Source organism: Stegastes partitus, unplaced genomic scaffold (assembly GCF_000690725.1).
Source record: "Stegastes partitus isolate 25-593 unplaced genomic scaffold, Stegastes_partitus-1.0.2 Scaffold3682, whole genome shotgun sequence".
Classification (NCBI taxonomy): domain Eukaryota; kingdom Metazoa; phylum Chordata; class Actinopteri; family Pomacentridae; genus Stegastes; species Stegastes partitus.
The window spans coordinates 29,073-48,812 of record NW_007581413.1 but is presented as its reverse complement, the minus strand read 5'-3'; the positions used below and the strand labels follow the sequence as shown (position 1 = coordinate 48,812).

General features: G+C 40.1%; 1 protein-coding gene across 1 annotated transcript in view; it reads left to right on the top strand.

Moving 5' to 3' along the window:
- Positions 1-32: 32 nt before the first annotated feature.
- Positions 33-19,740, top strand: part of LOC103376147 (plasma membrane calcium-transporting ATPase 3-like) — a gene marked incomplete at its 5' end in the record, with an annotated part of 39,930 nt that continues 20,222 nt past the window's right edge. The window contains 16 exons of the mRNA XM_008306516.1: positions 33-153; positions 1,426-1,551; positions 4,465-4,521; positions 4,842-4,883; positions 6,434-6,598; positions 7,014-7,085; positions 7,210-7,352; positions 10,134-10,266; positions 13,238-13,347; positions 13,538-13,672; positions 15,437-15,543; positions 15,663-15,738; positions 16,943-17,101; positions 17,240-17,419; positions 19,201-19,288; positions 19,388-19,494. Coding sequence (XP_008304738.1) covers positions 33-153; positions 1,426-1,551; positions 4,465-4,521; positions 4,842-4,883; positions 6,434-6,598; positions 7,014-7,085; positions 7,210-7,352; positions 10,134-10,266; positions 13,238-13,347; positions 13,538-13,672; positions 15,437-15,543; positions 15,663-15,738; positions 16,943-17,101; positions 17,240-17,419; positions 19,201-19,288; positions 19,388-19,494 — 1,821 coding nt within the window. The remainder of the gene's footprint in view (positions 154-1,425; positions 1,552-4,464; positions 4,522-4,841; positions 4,884-6,433; positions 6,599-7,013; positions 7,086-7,209; positions 7,353-10,133; positions 10,267-13,237; positions 13,348-13,537; positions 13,673-15,436; positions 15,544-15,662; positions 15,739-16,942; positions 17,102-17,239; positions 17,420-19,200; positions 19,289-19,387; positions 19,495-19,740) is intronic.

The following is a 19,740-nucleotide window of genomic DNA, read 5'->3' as shown; positions in this document are numbered from 1 at the left end:
CACTGATCTGTGAACATCTGTGTTCAGGTGATTTGCTGCCGGCCGATGGTATCCTGATCCAAGGCAACGATCTGAAGATAGACGAGAGCTCCCTCACAGGAGAGTCTGACCACGTACGCAAATCTGTGGAGAAGGACCCCATGCTGCTCTCAGGTTTGTTTCCAAATTTTCTGACTTTTGCGTTCCACCACCCTGATACTGCTTGGAGAGCATAATTTAAAGTCATGTCAAAGTCAGTTTTATTTCTAAGACTCAATAGACTTCAGAGGCCTCAGAGGGCTTTATAATATGCACAGCATCCTTTGCACCTGAATCAAACAGGGAAGAAAAGATGGTGGTAGGCTTCTCTTGGCATTTGTGTACAATCACTTTTTTCCTAAAATGTTCTTCATCATATATAGAACAATAGACCACCATGTAGACATTTTCTGACTACATCCCGGGGTCGCTAAGTTTCTGTGGACAAAATAAAAGAACAATTAAATGCAACTGAATTTAAATTTATTTTAGAGTTTTTTTTTTTTTAAATGAAACATGTTGGATAAAATGAGATTGATGAATTATCACAATTTTAAGCTTAAATTTGGTAAATTTCCAATGATTAGTTCGAGGACTGTTGGAAATCTGACTGTCTTATTTAAAAAAGATTCTGGATCTGATAAATGATGTAATTTTGGTGATTTTTTAAAGCGATACCATGACTTTTAGAGTTTAGAGGGTTAAACCCAAAAGTCCCGTACTGTAATCAGTTTTTATTGTCAGTAATCATTTTTGTTGTAATATTGCATTTTAGTTTCCTTCAGCTCATTGTTTCTACAAGATTATCATAATTTTCAATTAAAAAATTCTGGTACAGCACAGAAGTTTTAAACTTCCTGGTAAAGAAAGTGGAAAATCTGGAAATTTTGTCTTTTCTTTGGCGGAGACCAAACGTACATATTGGAGGAGAGTGAATATTTTAACCTAAATCGGTGAGGTGGCCAAACCCAAGAGTGGATCTAGAGTTTTCTTCATGTTATTCTGATGCCAGCAGCTGCAATTTAAAGTGTGCATCAGGATACCAAGACATTACGTTATTTATTATTTATAACCGTTTGGCAGCGTTCCAAAAAGGAAAAAACTACTCACAATATTGCATTTTTGAATATTTATGGGTCACCAAGCCAAATCTCCACAGCTTTTTGCCTTCAGGTCTCAAGTAAGTCAAATTCTCACAGCAAGACAAGTCCTGAATTTTGTGACTCCCAATCCAACCCGAGTCCAAGCTTCACAATTCAATTCTACGACCAACTGGCAAGAACAGCTCAGAGCATCTGTCATATGTGGTGTTTTAAGAACGTTACAAATATTTGCAGAATTCTCGTAACCATTTGAGAGAATCTTCCTCTCGTCTCCTAATCCGGATCCTTGTGTTTGGATGTTCAGGTACCCACGTGATGGAGGGCTCGGGTCGGATGCTGGTGACAGCTGTAGGTGTCAACTCACAGACAGGAATCATCTTCACCCTGCTGGGAGCTGGAGAGGTGGAGGAAGATGGCAAAGAGAAGAAGGGTAAGCGGAGAAACACTGAATTTATATCCACTGTGTTTTGGCCTGGGATGAGAGAAAGATTAATTTTGCCTTCTTAGTTGTTTGATCTGCTTACATATGAAGATGAACAAACTGAATATTTAGTGTTACATATATACGATGGCTGTGTTCCTGATATGTGCAAACCAGTAGAGGAAGTCAGCAGATGCTGAAGGAAAACTCTATCATACATCTCTACCTTCTCCATGGATGAATCCTTCAACCTGCCCTGAACCATTTAGTATGTTCACACACTCCTGGATGGATTAAGAAACAGGCCTTCTGGCCAGAGGTCCAGCGACCCAAAGGGACGGGATAGCAGGACCAGAGTCCTTTGTTTGAAATGACTGTTAGTATTTCTTATTTGACAGAGAGACGCAACACAACTATGAAAAGACAGAAAGAGACCACAAAAAGACAGTAAATGACCACAAACAGACACATGTCCACAAGGTGATAAAACAATCACATAGAAGAACCACAGAGAGACAATAAACAACCACAAAATGATCAGGAAACAACCCCAAAGAGACAATAAATAACCACAAAGAGACACAAAATGATTACAAAGCCATGGAGAGCAAGTACAAAGACAGACAACAGAGAGAGACAAAACAACTGCACAGTTATTATAGAGAGATTCAGAACCTCCATGGAAACAACTAAAATGAGATATAGATTACTACAAACAGACACACAACAACCACGAAAGACAAAATGACTTCATGCAGGCACAAAATGTCACACACAAGGAGTCACAAAATGACATAAAGAGAAGACAAGAGACATAAAACGACCATGAAGTAACACAAAATAAACACAAAACTGCCATGGAAAGGCACTAAATGGCCATAAAGAGATACAAAATTAACCACAAACTAAACACAAAGGTGTACAAAATGACTACATGCAGACACAAAATAACTACAGAGACATGAAATGTCCACAAAGACACACAAAACGACCACAAAGAGACACAAAACGTCTACAAACAGATGCAAAATGGCTACAGAGACACAAAACGACCACAAAAAACCCACAACTTGTCCATAAAGAGTCACAAAATGTGATCAAGAACCGCAACTGATGCAAAACAACCACAATGAGACATTAAATTACCCTCGAAAAACTGGAGAAATTAGAGAGAGATGAAAAACAACATTGGTCTCAAAAACAGATACAACTGATGCAACGCAACTGCAAAGAATGAGTCCAGAGAGATGCAAAAACATTATAAAGACCTGCAAGACAATCACAAATCGAGTCAAAATGACTTGAAAGAGACACAAAATTTGATAATTGATGTAAAACAGCCAAAAAGGGACATCACATGATCACAAAATGAGCTCAAAGAGACACAAAATGACCCCAGAGACGGACCACTAAGAGATGAAAAACAAAATTGGATAAAACTGATGCAACACAACTGCAAAAAATGAACCCAGAGAAATGCAAAAACATCATAAAAACCTGCAAGACAACCACAAATCGAGTCAAAATGACTTGAAGGAAACACAAAATGACCACAAGAGAAACAAAATGTGATAATTGATGTAAAACGACCACAAAGAGACATCAGAAAATCACAAAATGTCCTCAAAGAGACACAAAATGACTACAGAGACGAAAAACGAAATCAGACGCAACTGATGCAACACAACCGCAAAAGTATGACCTCAGCGGGACGCAAAAAGGAACGCAAGATGACCACAGATCGAGGCAAAGCCACCGCGAAGACACACAAAAAAAGATAAGAGCACAGTCTGGGAACTACGAATGACGCAGCCGCCGTTGTTTGGTGTCACTCCGGGGGTCTTTGGCTTCTCGCGGAGGGCGGGGTGGTGGTGGTGGCTGCTACATGTCTGTGCCCAGGGGCCCCTTGTTTCATAATCCGTCTCTGCTCACACTCTGCAGCATGTGTGTGTCTGTGTGTGTGTGTGTGTGTGTGTGTGTGTGTGGCAGTCAAACTGATTTCAGATAAGAGCTTCAGCAGGAAACGCACCAGTTTAAGCTCATAGATAATTCAGCCCACACCCTCTCCATCCTCCTCTATTCCCTCACGTTCTCATGCCCCCTTTTCCCCTCTAACTCCGTCACCTGGGCTCCTGTTTACGCCACTGTTTGTGCCCTCCTTCCCCTCTGCTGCCGCTGCTGCTGCTCTCTCCACCGTTTCCCCCCCTTTTCCCTTCCCTTAATATGAGAGAGAGAGAGAGATGGAGGCTGCAGATTGAATCAATTATTGAAAGAGCAGAGGGAGAGCGAGGCAGCCGGAGAGATTCAGGGAGGAGTGTTGGTTGGTCAACACACGGAGCATTAGTCTGCGCTTTAAATTTGTTTTGGAGGCGCCCTGCAGTCAGAGCAGAGCTGCAGACAACAAGGAGCTGCACATACTTTCCGAAGCACTTAAGGTTAATATCATTACCCCTTGCACTCATCTGCCGCCGCAGTTCTCACTCCTGCATGGGAATGCGAGCGGGATTGTTGTCAAAAAAAGAAGAAAACACCATCCTGGGAACAGATTATCTTATTTTGTGAAAGAAATGCTGCTTGTTGTCCTCGTGCGCTTGCACTCAGAGCCTCTGTGGGTCGGATCATTCAGACAGTCATTTACTGGAGCTGATACATTATTCATGAGACTTCTACAAAATGCCATAACTTGTTAGTTTTTTCCTCATGCAGTGTGGGTTTGCTACGGGGCTGTTTTTCTCTTTTATCTGTCTCTCATTTCGAGGTTGTGTTCACTTTTTTTTTTTTTTTTCTCCTCTCAGCAAAGACATTCTGCTAATAGAAGTCGCGCGTACAATTATTCTTCTTTTGTTTTCCCCCCTTTTTTTGCCAAATCTCCTCATGTGCCCCCTCCAAAACCTTCCTTCCTTCACACATTCCCCCAAACAGAGGACAGTACTCAGTTGCTCATCTCCGCAGATGCCAGTTACAGCACAGTCACCAATGGTATGTGAGCATAACGTTGTCGACCCTACTCTTTTCCTCCGCCCATGAATGGACCCCACAGTGTACACGGTGCAGTGAACGTGACCTATATTAGACTCATGCATTTCAAAATGTCTCTCAGTCTCCCGACCCAGTGTATAAACGTGTGCACCTTTATAACTCTTCCCTTTAGTATCGTTTTTGTGTGATTTTTCTGTTTCTGGAAGTGTGTGGCTGTCCCCAAGACCAGAAATATGAACTGTTTAAGCAGTAAACATGCAATTCTTTTTAATAAATCCTTATAGTCTGGCTCTGTCTAACTCGCGCTACCTTTCTCTTAGGAAAACAACCTGACGGAGCAGTGGAGAACAATCAGAACAAAGGTAAAGTCTTAAGATGTTTGTTGAGCTTGGTTTGGATGTGTGATGTGTTTCCTTTATCTTCAGGGCTTCTGTAGTCTCGTCAGAATTCTGACAAATCTTGAAAATGATTTCTTCAAAATAAAAATTAGATTTCGTCTCGTCTTGCTTTTTTGTAGCACTAAGATGCTGTACCTTTGTGTCATTAAGTGTGTAATGTAATGTTATTTATGTGTATTTTGCACTTCATTTGTTTCACAGTTGAAGTAATAAAGTAGATGAACTAAACATTAGGCTGCCTGTCAACCCTCTGAACCCCAGCAGCTTTAAAAGACATGGTATCATTTTTAAAAATCGCTAAAATTACACCATTAATTAGAGCTACAAACTCTAAAAAACAGGAAACAGGTTTGGTTTTTTTATCTTTCGGATTGTCCTTAAACTAGCCATCTTTGACATGTTATTCTACTGCAAAAATTTACTAATTTAGGCTTAAAATCATGATTTTTTTTTTTTTTAAATGCCTTTGTTCTATGCATCTCATTTAAAGTACAAGCAAAAATGAGCCATTTCCTATAAACAGATTCTGTAAAAAACTAAAAATTCTATGCTTATTAATACAACCACAAAGTCATCAGTGACTCAGCTGCGACCAACAGCAACATGACAAAAATTCATCGACTATTGGGCTGAACTGCAGGCCGTGTTTACCCGAGTAGACAGAAGACAACACAGAAAAAATCCAACTAGTAAAATATTCATAGTATGTAGAGCCACCATTTTCTCAAGTATTGATAACAACTGTAAGAACATGGGAAATTTTCTTTTCTCTGCTTCTAGCCATGGTTGTTCTGTTTCCATAGAGGCGCAGGACTTTAAAATGCAGGAAAAATGAGCCCGTAGTGAGTAAAAATATGACGGGAGCAAAAAAATAATAATAATCAGGAACTGTTTGGACTTCAGAGGACTAAGCTTTTCAGTGCAGTAGAATTTAAAAAGATATTTTGTCACCATAAAATAATCCTCTAAACAGCTGTCAATTTCATTTAATTTTTAAATACCACATTTTTATTATTATTAATAATAATTTATTACTGTATAATAACTATAGTGGCACAATCACCGGTGATGAAAGCTGGTCCATCCACAATAAACTCTTTATTTTGTTAACTGTTGATTTAAAATGATGATTTAAAATATGTTTGTGAGTGATGTATATTTGTCTGTTTTTATTTACGTGCTGTGGGTGAGATTAGAGATCTGACTGTTTAAACAAAGTGAAAGTAGAGCAGAAGAAGCAGAATAGGAAAACACTTAAAGCTATTCTGTAGCTACTAGAGTACAGGTGATCTGGATTTTGTAATCTCTGTAAAGTTTGTTGGAAACACTGGCACGAACATAAAATGGATTACCTGATCCTGGGCAGCAAACCAAAGGGTTTCCAAACCACGATCACTCTGATCCACATTAAACTGTTAGAACAACGGGGCTCAGGTGCAGTGCTGAAGAGAGTGTAAATATTTTTTGTGTTTTTTTTTTTTTTTTGTGTGTGTGTGTGTGTTTGTGTTTTTCAGCCAAGAAGACGGACGGGGGTGTTGCCATGGAAATGCAACCCCTGAAGAGTGCGGAGGGAGGCGAGGTGGAGGACAGAGAGAAGAAGAAGACCAATGTTCCGAAGAAAGAAAAGAGCGTCCTGCAGGGCAAACTCACCAAACTGGCTGTTCAGATCGGCAAAGCAGGTACACAACTGTCTCCCCTTTGACCAGGCAGGTTTTTATGCTCCGTTAGCAGGAAGCTGCTCCTACACTCAGAACTAACGCAGAGCTTTTGTTGCAAACACGCACAGCTTTCTGAATCTGAGCTCTCCCTGAATACGAGGAATAAATTACAGGAGTCGTGTGAAACTTGGCACATCAGGTGCGAAGAGTCTGTTTTTTTTTTCTTCTTTTTTCTTTTTTGCCACTCAAAAACAAACGATGGCGGCGTTCTCGAGTACTATAAACTGTGATGGAAAGAGATCACACAGGTGAAGCAGTGAAGTGAGCGATGATGCACTCTGTAGATTTTCATGCATTGCTTCAAAGCCGCAATAAAACACAATTCAGAACAGGCTTGTCTGAGAGACTCTGATGAATTGTCTCTGTTCTCTCACAGGTTTGGTGATGTCGGCCATCACCGTCATCATTCTGGTGCTGTACTTTGTCATCAACACATTTGTCGTTGAAGGTCTGTACGGCTTCCCATCGTATCTCTATTTTACTCCTGCCAGTCGTAGATTTAATATTTAGCACTCTGCTGACAGAAACTTTCAAGTTGCACTTTATTTTAGCTTTTATGGTTTGTCTTCCAGGTCGCACATGGATGACAGAGTGCACTCCGGTCTACATCCAGTACTTTGTCAAGTTCTTCATCATCGGAGTCACTGTGCTGGTGGTGGCCGTCCCAGAGGGTTTACCGCTCGCTGTCACCATCTCTCTGGCCTATTCTGTCAAGGTACGCACACCAAAACTCTTCAATGAACGATAAGACATGTAGGAGCTGTCGGTTCTTTAGCTGTTGTCACACCTGGGTGTCTTTTAAGGTCAAAATAAAATGAAAGGAATAGTTTGACATCATTCTGTGTGCTTCAATAGTAGGTTTAAAAGCCAAATAGTTTATCAGAAAGTTTTTAAAAATCTGTTTTCACTGTTGTATTTTGTGTAGATAAAGTAAATACACTTGTTAAATTTGGTTGCTTATACACATTGCTGTTTGTAGTGTTTATGCAAAGCTAAGCTAACCGTATTTTTGCTTGGGCTCTATGCTGAATATACAAACATTTGAAAGAGGTGAAGCTATTCCGTTAATCCTCAAGTTTGCTTGATTACTAATCTTACAAAAGATATTGAACATAAACCAGCATTACTATCAATGTTATAAGAGCCCAGATATTTTTTTTCATATAATGCATTTGCTAGATTTGTACAAAAATGTATATTCAAGCGTTTTAATTTCATTCTGCTTGTCTGCTTATAAAACCAAACATAAACCCTTGATTTCAATATTTGTTCCACACAGTCTGAAAACTAGTTTAGAAATGTAGGTAGTTAAATATCTATAGCATGCAGTTACCTTTTCCTTCAGTGTTGGTTAACACCTGTGGCCACTAATGAATAATCAAAAAAAAATTTTTTTCATGATTTATGGCAATATTACTGTGTTCCACTGCACAGAAGGCATTTGAGTTCTCTCTTCTTCTAGCCATAGTTGTGCTGTTTCCATAGAATTGCAGGACTTCATATTGCAGTTAAAAAGTAAAAAGGGTCTGCAGTAAGGAAAAAAGTGAAAGAAGCAAAAAAAAAAGCCCAGAAAATGCTGGTAGTTCAAAGAATTAAAACATGAAGAAAGGAAAAGCATTAACATGAAAACTAAAGTTAACAACATAGATATAAACAGGAACAGGAGGACAAGATGGTTCACGATAAGTACTTAATGTTCAGTCAAAGGCAGTGCTGAACATAAAAGTTTCAACCTGGTTGTCAAAGTGGAAGCAAACCTAACATCTTCTGGAAGTTTGGTCCACTGAGAGCACAGTGAGATTTCTTTCAACTCTTGTCTTTGATGCAATTGAAGCCAGCACAGAGACTTGAGAACTGCTGTGAAGTGTTCATTTTTCTTTATCTTTGCCAGAACTCCAGAAGAAGCAGAGTATTTGGTGAGAAACTTGAGAAAAAGATCATTACAGTGATCTAAAAAACTAGAAATTAAAGCTCTCAAATCATCTGATTCTTGCTATGTGAGATGGTGGGATGCAGAGTTTGTAACTGGCTGTTAAATTTCAAGTCCAAGTTTTCAGAGATAATTTCAGTTGTGTTTACATTTAGACCTAAAAATTTCAGGCACATCCAATCATTTATTTGTTTAGTGCCCTTGCTGAGAGAGTCTGTGGGAGTGTAGTTGCTTTGTGACAGAGCAAATTAAATCTGGATGTTGTCAGCAAAATTCTGACAGTTGATGATATTATTTAGCATAACGTGACCTCGTGGAAACAATAGAGGATCAAGGATTGAGCCCTGGGGAACTCCACATATTACTATGGCCCACACACAGGCACAATTACGAGTTGAAACAAAAGAGTTCCTCCTGTGAAGATTGAATTTTAACCACATTAGCACTGAGTCTGTGAGTCCAAGTCAAGCTTCCAGTGTGCCCAGTAATTCTGAGCACTCAGCTGTGTCTTCTAATACGACTAGAACTGAAATTTTGCCGAGGTCAGCTCTGTAAGTGAGTGGTTAAAGTTTGCTTCTAGTTTTAACAAAGTCTCTAGAAATGTTCACGTATAAATCCACTTTGCAAATTGTACAAGTCTTCAACTAAAATAGAAATTAAGGAAATATACTGCTTTATATCACTGGATTATACAATATGTCCTGTTTGTAATTTAGCTGGTGCACCATGTTATCCAGTTGATCTTTGCAGACGTTATGAGCCCTGAAATGTTTCCTACAGTGCTGTTGGTTTTAGCTAATTTGCAGAATTGGTGTTTGGTACAGAATTTGATTATTTTTTGGCAAATCTTTAAATGAGACACGTATTATCAAGTGATTTTGATGAAATATCACGATTCGGGGCTTAGATTTGGTTAAATTTCAATTGGAAAGACACAGCACAGATGAGTAGTTCAATGACTGTTGGATGATTCTTTGTTTTTGCAGTTTCTGGCTGATAAATGGTGGAATTTGAGCAATAACGTGCCTTTCAGACTTGTCTGCAGGTTTTGGTTTTCAGAGTGTTAAACGTGCAGCGCAGAAATGTGTTTTTTAGGCTGTAATCCTTTCTTGGAACAACAAGTTAAATTTTTCTTTGGAGCATCAAATTTTTTTTCTTGGATGCTTCCTAGGTTTTTCTGGCCCCATTATCCTGCCAGTTGCTGCCCGGCTCTGGCAAACCAGTCATTCCTTGTTGATGTAAAATACATGCCAGCATGTGATTGCCGTCACAGGCCTTTGATATAAAAATCCGGCATACTGTGAAGTACAGAGATTTACCTGACACTGATAGGCTTAATATGCATTGTGACTCATTTGACTTCAATGCACCAGACGTTCATTTATATGTAAATGTCATTCATGCTAGCTTTAAGTGAAAATAAGCATCATACCTGCCCCTGAATTTTTACTCCCTCTTTCATTTCCTCTGACAATCCATTTTTCTCTGTCCTTCTACACTTCCGCTATCCATCATTTATCCCACCCCCACACATCCCTCTGCTCTCCATCACTACCTCATATGTAGAAAATGATGAAAGACAACAACCTTGTGCGGCATCTGGATGCTTGCGAGACCATGGGCAACGCCACGGCCATCTGCTCCGACAAGACCGGCACCCTCACCACCAACCGCATGACTGTAGTACAGACTTACGTCGGTGAGTGAAAAGTGAAAAATGTCTTTAACCAACATTCTGCTGCCTGCGATCCACCATAATGAAAACACAATGGCCTTGGAAGAGTCATAAGGTGAATCAATATACATTTAACCCTTAGGTTGTCCTCTAATTATATGACAGTGATCCATTTGTGATCAATTTTGTATAAATTTTATCGTTTTTAGAGAAACTAAATGCTTTTTCTGTTCTTGGGTTACAGCTGACACTGCTTTCAGCTGAGCACATGTGTGTCTGTTACATGACTATGGCCAGAAATAGAGGCCAGTATGACTCATGGAGTTACAGTCTGAGGAGGCTTCTTAGTGAGCAGTGTGGTCCTACAGTTTCTGTTATGGTGAAGAAGGCTCCTTCGAGAGGGATGCTTTTTATCTCTAGTTAACTTTTTGTCTTTGGAAAGTCGGATTTAGTTTTCTTAAATGGTGTGTAAAGGTAACGATAGGTTAAACTTATCAAAGCATTACCAGCTGTGTCTGTGTAGCCAATGGACAACAGTTCTGGGTTCACTGTCGTACGATATCTAACTGTCATTCTTGTATTTCTCTTTGAGAGAAGTACTGGACAGATTTTGTCTTTCTCTGTATTGCATCAGAGAATAAATTTAACAACTACCCAGCAAGGTGTTCGATTTATTTTTTAGCATCTTAAGAGTCATGGCAGTTTTCCCACAAACCTGCTACTTCAAGTCTGTTCTTTTTTTTTCTCTCTTCAAAAGAACTGACTTAGGCCTGGCCAATTCCACACAGTTCCCAACATGGATGCTTTGGCACTATAACACTGGATATAAGTAAAAGTCTAATAATAATTTAGCAGTATAGGTACAAGTAATGAGGGCCACATGCATCTCACACGCTTAACAATGCCTCAAAGAACCGTTTTTTTTTCTTTTTTCTGTTCATGCTACCACTCAGTAGCATTACACTGACTGTCATTGTTTTGCAGATGACAAACAGTTTTACATGTTTTATCTTAATAAACAGTGTTAGTTGTAGCAGTTGTTAGTTCATGCTGGGTCATTCCATCTGAGATCATCCGGGGTCTCCTGCTCAACCATCTCTGATTTAAATGGAACTTTTTAATCATAATCTATGGATATTCTAAATGGTATCTGTGAAATTTTAGATTGGTATATAAAATATCTTAGACAGCAATTTTTTTCACACACTGAAATTTGAGGCTAAGTTTGAATGACAATATCACAGGAACTGATAAAGATAAAAATCAGAAATTCCACTGGTATTTCCCACCATGTCATCGTTTTAATTTGCATTATTGGACACATAGATCAAATAATTTATTATTGAATACAGGTAGGTTAAAAATGAAAAACAAATGGTAATGCATAAGTCAACTAGTGATATTTTCTAGAGTTATATGCCACAACAATACATTTCATTTTTTTGAACCCACTTTGTAGGCTGGAGACTCAGGGTGAACTTTAGTCTGTTGTACTTATTGAATTCACATACTTATTGGAAAAGATGAAGGTGAGCCCTTCAGCAGTTACTATACATATCTGTGAAGGCCAAGTTTATTCTCAACGGAACACAAAGCAAGAGAGTCCACTTAGATCCTACTGAACAGGTTCCACAATGATCATGAGAATAGATTTAACACTAAAGTCCTCCACATAGGTACGTCAGATTACCAATATGCATATATGTATATATATATATGTGTGTCAAGGCATGAAAGCTTTGTCATGTTTCGTATTATTGTGACATATGGTTCAGAAAATTTAACTAGATGACTTCTGCATCATCAATTTTTTTGGTAATGTGTGCTAAAAGATGGGACTTCTAATGACAGTGAGATTTAAAGAAAAAAAGGTTATATGTCTTTTCATACAGTGTATTTAAAACGTCTGGTTTCAACTCACTCATAGTCAGACACTGTTTGATCTGTTTGTCCGGTGTTGCAGATTCTGAACCAATGGCATAATGACAAATAACAGTGAAAATGTTTGACTTTTATCTTTAATATCTCTTGAGATATTGTCAGTCGAACAGCCTCAAATTTCTCGTTTGAAAAACACATGTTACAAGTAGGTCGACAGGCAATTAAAAAAATACAAAATTCAGGCAAATCAGAGATGGTAGAAATTGTTCAAAAAAAAATCTGCTGATTTGAGATAGAGTGACCCTGCGGTCTTTGCTAGTTGTAGACAGCTTCTGTTCATCCACACTGGATCAAAAACAGCCATCTGCTGCTTTTTCCACATTCATATTTTGTGTTTCCTGTTGTAAATTTGAAGGGAGTGCCCCAGCAATTTAGAGCTGCCCTCCCACAAAGTGGCAGACTTACAGGAATCACATTCATGAAACAGAGGCTGAGATACTGACTTTTAGTTGCTGCTATGAGCTCTAGGGTCCTAACGTGATGGATTCTTTTCCCATAATGCAACTCAATAGCGTCTGATTAAATGTTCTGTCCCTGGTAAGTGCCCATGTCTTTAAAACGCAATGCCCCAGTTTGTGACAATTACTTTGTCGCCACCTGATGTCATCATCAGGGTTATTTTCTCAGGCCTGATAAAACTCCTCCAGAGCCGCGGAATACATTTTACAAGTGTTTTCACAGGCTCAATAGCACTCTCAATGACGAAAAAGTGTCCCTTTGAAATGCTGCAAGTAATGTACTGCATAACTCTCAAAACCTTTTCGTTGGCCTAGAGACCGTGATAGCCCAAAAACTCATCATTGAAACCAATAGAAATACACTTCACTTTGATGGCAGAGTGGCCTTTTGTGTCTTGCTTTCTGTTTTCACGATCAAGTCTGCAGCTGTGAGGGTAAATATTGCAGAAATGTGTGGAGATGTAGTGATTTTATCAGTCTAATGGGATACTCGTATTATCAGATTTTTTTTGCTGAGCTACAGGAGCACATGGAAAACAATTTTAGGCTCAGTGTACTGAGAATATTATGCATTAAAGTTAGAGTGTTGTTTCCAGGTGATGTGCACCACCGTGTGATCCCAGACCCTGGACAGCTCAACCCCCGGACACTGGATCTGTTAGTCAACGCTATTGCCATCAACAGCGCCTACACCTCCAAGATCTTAGTGAGTCATTCACAACCTGAGATGCCATCCTCAGGTTTTATAAATTTTGCCAACACTTGAGCAATTCTCAGTTGTCAATGTTTAAATGAATAATGTCTACATCTCCTGTGTTTGGCCTGATACCATGATTTTAATATTTGTTTCTTTATGCCTCTGCCGTCTCTCCTTCCTCTGCAATCAAACTTATCAGCCGCCTGATGTGGAGGGGGGTCTGGCTAAGCAGGTGGGCAACAAGACAGAGTGTGGCCTGCTGGGATTTGTATTAGACCTCCAGCAGGACTACAGTCCTGTCAGAGAGCAGATACCCGAGGAGAGACTGTACAAGGTAAGGAGTCATGCACTTCCTTAATTCTCAGCAGTTACAGTTCATTTATCGTGCTTTAAAGGTCATCTGGAATGATCTACCAAGGTTTATTTGAACTTATCTTACTGATAGCATAAATTATAGACTATCAGTGGTGTCTTTTTTTATTTGTATGATATTGTTTGCCTCATCACACCGACACCAACAAAGCTCTGTATATTTTGGTGATACGCTTTACTATACAGGCATATTCGATACCACCGCTGAAGCTCAAATGGGAGCTTGGCACACTTGCGGCACCTTGAACAGTAGGTCAGAGTTTTGATGATGCAGCAGGTCTGACTCTGAGTTGTATAATACACCAGCATCACACTCCCTGAGATATGTTTCAGCAACTGCCCATGAGGCACCACGGATAGCAGCAGCATTACAGCCCAGCATTTATAGAGAAACAAAGCATTTTACAAGGCCTGTGCCCTTAAGGAGAAAGAATCCAAAACAGAAAGAGAAAGAATGAGGAAAAAACTGTAATATTCTGGTGGTTGGGTTACCAAAAAACACTGTAAAATAAAAGAAATTAACCATCACATGAATATGCTGTAGTTTTTCATAATTAATATGCAGTTTCCAGCCTTAATTTTAGCTTATTGTTTTGTGTCCAAACATGTTTTTTTTTGTTTTGAAATAGAAATTTCCTGGTTATTCATAGTCACTGGTTTTAAATCCTATTTTACGTTGCACCTCTTTGCATGTATTTCAAAAATACAGAAAAAAAAATCTGTTACAAAGAAAAAGAAAAACAACAGGTAAGATTACAGATGTTCTTTAATGGTGTTAAACAGTAATGGCAATACATCCCTCTAGTAGGAGCTGAGATATTTCACTGGAAAAATGAAAATGCTGATCTGCTTTTGGTGCAAAGAAAAAAACAAGGAATCATCAAAGTCATTCAGCTTCATCCTCTTGCCACTTTGGAAACCTGGAACAATGCCCATAATACGTTCTTTCAGAAAAATCCATACGTGTTCTTCTGTTTATCTGGGGTTCGGTTGTGGTGGCAGCAGGCTATTAAAGACATCCCTCTCCCCAGCGATGTTTTCCATTTCCTCCTGGGTATCCCAAGGAGTTCCCAGGTCAGATGACATATGTAAACCCTCTCGTGAGTTCTGGGTCTCCTTCGAGTTGGATGTGCCTCTAAAGCTCCAAAGTAAGGCACCCAGGAGGCATCCTAATCAGATGCCTGGACCACCTCAGCAACTCTACTTCCCTACTATCTGTAAAGCTGAGGCGGGCCACCCTGCAGAAGAAAGTAATTTCAGCCGCTTGTATCTGCAGTCTCATTCTTTCAGTTACTACCCCAGAGCGCACGGCCACAGGTGAGGGTTGTAACATTGATGGGGCTGGTAAACGGAGAGCTTTGACTTCCCCTCTTCACCACGACGGATCACGTTTACACCCAAAGTCGCACAGAATTGTACAGGATTTTAAAATGCCCTTTTTGCGATTGAATGCAACAACATATGCACTACTACAATGACGTTACACAAACAAGTGGCCTGGTTCTTGCACATTTATAGCTGTGATTTATGGACTTACGTGATTTAAGCTACAGCTGCCTTTCAGATGATGAGATGATGAGAGTGTAGCTGATTTCCATTGCTTTACGACTACGGCGGCATTTCTTATACCGATACGGGTTGAAACCTTCAGGACACTCAGCATGAGGTTTTGAGTCGGGGATATGCAAGTCTAACTTACATCTCTTATACTTTCTCTCCCCCCCAGGTGTATACATTCAACTCAGTGCGTAAATCCATGAGTACAGTGATCAAGCTGCCCGACGGTTCCTTCCGCCTCTACAGCAAAGGAGCCTCTGAGATCATGCTGAAGAAGTGAGTGATGGGGAGGTGGTCTGCGATGACATTTGTGATTAAATAGAGGCAGAACTACACGAGATCGGGTTGAAAGTCTGAATATCACCGTCAAAAGATGCCCTTTTTCCTCTCTTCAGGTGTTCCTATGTCCTGGATGCCAATGGAGAACCGCGCAGTTTCCGCCCACGTGACCGAGATGAGATGGTCAAACAGGTGAGGCTTGTTAATGTCGTCAGTACATCACTCTGAAAGTCATTTTGGTGATTCATGTTGATGGTATAATAGTGTAATGTCATGATAACCTTCCCTGAGACAAGGACTTTTGGAACATAGCAGCCCTCGTCTCTCTTTTTCCCTTTAGTAAGGACACAGGGACGGGGTAATGGGAGTTGTTGTGAATGTAGAAGTCGACTACCTCATGTGTTTTAGTCTATGAATTTATACGGTGTCTGACCACAAACACTTGTCTTGTCTTGTTTGAGAGTCGTGCATTATGCGCTTCAAAGCTTGAAAAGCTGGCAGGTCATTTGAAAACATTCTCATAAGACAACGCTGTAGATGAAGTTATTACATCCTGAAACTGACATTTACCGACAGCGCTGGCACATATATCTGCTGTACTAATCAGTTCTGTCATGTTAGCTGCCTTCTGTAACAACGCCTGTGTAGATTCTCAGTCATCCAGGTAATGGTAATCCTACGAGCATCAGGAAGAAAGCAACTGGACTTCTCTTTTTGGTTCTTGAAGCTGTTAAAAGGCCTCCAAGCTTTTGTGAAATTGTTAATAGAATTTTGTTAAACTACCCCAATCTGACTGCTTTGCTGACTCATTCTGCTTGTGCTTTACCTCACATATAAATCAGCAAAAACATCTCTCTCACATTATAGATAAGCAGCCTCACTTGCAATCACACTAAACACCATTGGGATTAAGGAAAATGCGGCGTCAGCATTGGCAGACTCATATACATTCCCTATCTGTTGTACATAAAAAGGCTACATCAGCCTTGTTGTAACTAAAATATTTAGCAACACAACACGCGGATTTGTTTCACATGCAGTTTATCAGCCGACGCAGGCTGAGCATTGTTTCCTTGACTGACAGGCTGACTGACCTAAATTTGGCTCATGATGAACACAGCTTGTGCCGTGAGAAAAATAACTCCGCTCCTTGCACAACTTTATTCCGGCTCAGTTGTTCAGTTTGCATTGTGGCGGCTTTATGTCACCTCCTTTTTGTATCATATTGTCTTTCCCCTGCTGTCTGCACCGGACTGGGGGTCCTTTCCCTGCAGCTGCATCACAACTCATCATACATAAACTTCAAAGTGTGCATTAAATGTTAGGATGTAAATAGTGTTTTGTTAAAGGTAAGCTGATGTTTCTGATCATAGCTGTGATAATGACTGATTAATAGGTGATTGAGCCAATGGCATGTGAGGGGTTGAGGACCATCTGCATTGCGTACCGTGACCTGCCGTCCAATCCGGAGCCAGACTGGGAGAACGAGGCAGAAATAGTGACAGAGCTGACCTGTATCACTGTGGTTGGGATAGAGGACCCTGTGCGGCCTGAGGTAGGACACTGTGGAGGGTGTTTGAATCTCAGCTGGCAGTGTGAGTTCGTGCAGTCCATAATATGATATTTAACCTGTAACCTATAAATGTAATTGCCGTTGAGCTTTTGTGTGAACAAATGTCCTCGTCCCCCTAAGGTGCCTGAGGCCATCCGTAAGTGTCAGCGTGCAGGCATCACAGTGCGAATGGTGACTGGTGATAACATTAACACAGCCCGGGCCATCGCTGCTAAATGTGGCATCATCCACCCTGGAGACGACTTTATCTGTCTTGAAGGCAAAGACTTTAACCGACGAATCAGGAACGAGAAAGGAGAGGTAAGTTGGGGTCTCGGGTGAGTTAAGTGCAGCGTCGACTGACATAGCATTTTAGAAATGCCTCCTTGTTTATTTACAGGATCTTTTCTATTGTGGCGAAAAATAACAAAAAAGAAATGGCAACAAAATATCTACAGCAGGAGGAGCCTGGAGCATGTACAATAAGTGAAATGTTGAAAAGAAATGTGTTAAAGTATTAAAGTGACTCAGTATGAAAGTGAGCCAGTTGTTGCTAGAAGTCATACAGTCCAGTAGAGATCATCTGAGTGCAGTCAATGTGTCTCAAGTGATTGGATTATAAGGACATCTGCGTCTGGAAGGTCCGGTCACTGGTGAATCAGCACTCCTTCCTATAACTATAACTACCATGAAGACAAAAAAAAAATGCTCCAAGCAACTCCACAGTAATCAAAGGAATATCCAAGTCAATGAATATCTCTTGAAGTGTAGTTAAATCTAAGGAATAGGGCACATGCGTAAATCTGCCTCGAGCAGGCCGTCCTCAAAAACTGAGTGACTGTGCAATAAAGAGACCAGTGAGGGAGGCCAACAAGACACCTATGACTCCTCTGAAGGAGGTACAAGCTTCAGAAGCTGAGATGGTAGAGACTGTGCAAACAAACAACAATTCTTGCCTGTTTATTACCAGTCAAAGCTTTATGGTAAAGTGGCAAAGAGAAAGACACTGTTGAAAAAAGCTCATCATAAGTGTAGACTAGAGTGGGTCAGAAGTCAAAGTGGGAACTCTGAGGTCAACTGGAAAACGATTCTTTGGTCTCATGAGACCAGAATTGATCTTTTTGTGTGAGACTGTCAAACACTGCACATTATCAGAAACACACCATCCCCACCGTGAAGCATTGTGATGGCAGCATCATGATGTGAGGATTTGTCTGGGAAGCAGGTCCTGGTAGGCTTGTAAAGGGTAAAAGGTAAAATGAATGCAACCAAGTATAGTGAAATCCCGGAGGACAACCTGATGCAGTCTGCAGGTGAACTGACTTGAACTCAGAAGAAAAAGAAGCTCTGTCACTTAGATTTGTATTTTGACTTTGTCTCTAATCTTGAAGCTGTATTTTTGTGAAATATTTAATCACCCAAAAGGTTAGAAACCACTAGTTTTATAAGCTTATCTTATGTTTCCTTCTAAAATCTTAATCGTCTACAGTTGGACTGTAAATGTAAATGAAGTAAAATGCAAAAGAATTCTCGCTGAAATGTAGCTGAGCTTTAGTAATTTCTTCCAACTTTAAAAAATAAAATAAGTTTACGATCAGAAACAAAAGGTCTGGAGAAGTTCTTACAAAATGTTCCACGTTTACAGGTCTGTTCCCCTCAGATTCCTGTCTTGGCATCTGAATGTTCCCGTTGTAGGATCAGCACTGTTATGACAGTATCCACCGTTATTACTACATGCAGTTAAAGGCAGCATTTGTACAGGCGATGCTTTGATCTAACCCACAGAGCTTTGTCATTTGAATTTAACAGAATGCTTGGAATGGATAGCTGCTGTCGCTCTGCTTTTTGATGGAGTGTGAGTTTAGATTTACACACTAAATTGTCATTCTGTGGTTAAACTGAATGAAAGAGAATTGTACAAGAGCCAATTTCACAGTACATCTTTGATCCTTTTTCCTCCATTACACCTTTGTGCAGTGCTTAACACTCTGGATCAGCGGTGACATCTAGTGAATAGAGACACGACTTAATAGGTTCTCTTTTTGTGCTCTTCGTCACACGCTTCCCCCCTTCGTTTTTGTTTTTTTTTGTCCATCTGACAGATTGAACAGGAACGTATCGACAAAATCTGGCCCAAACTGCGCGTGCTGGCTCGATCCTCGCCAACCGACAAACACACACTGGTTAAAGGTGAGTTTCAAGGTTATAAACCAAAACTCACACACACACACATTCATTCATTCACACACACACTTACAGCCTGTTTTTTTTCTTCCCGTTTGTGTTCAGGCATCATCGACAGCAGCGTTATAGAACAGAGGCAGGTTGTCGCAGTAACAGGAGACGGAACTAATGATGGACCTGCTTTGAAAAAGGCTGATGTGGGCTTTGCCATGGTAACCTGACATATTATTCACCAATAATGTTTATGTGGTGCTTGGAGTTATGTTTGTTGTAGTGATCGCATAACATAATCACTATCTTATTTTGCTGTGTTTTCAACAAATATAATAAGTGTATTAATGATTTAACCCTCTGAACACACAACAGTTTCTGGGCATTTTTGCTCTTGTCACATTTTTACTCACTGTGGGATCATTTTTCACTGCAGAACTAAGTCCTGCACCTCTATGGAAACAACA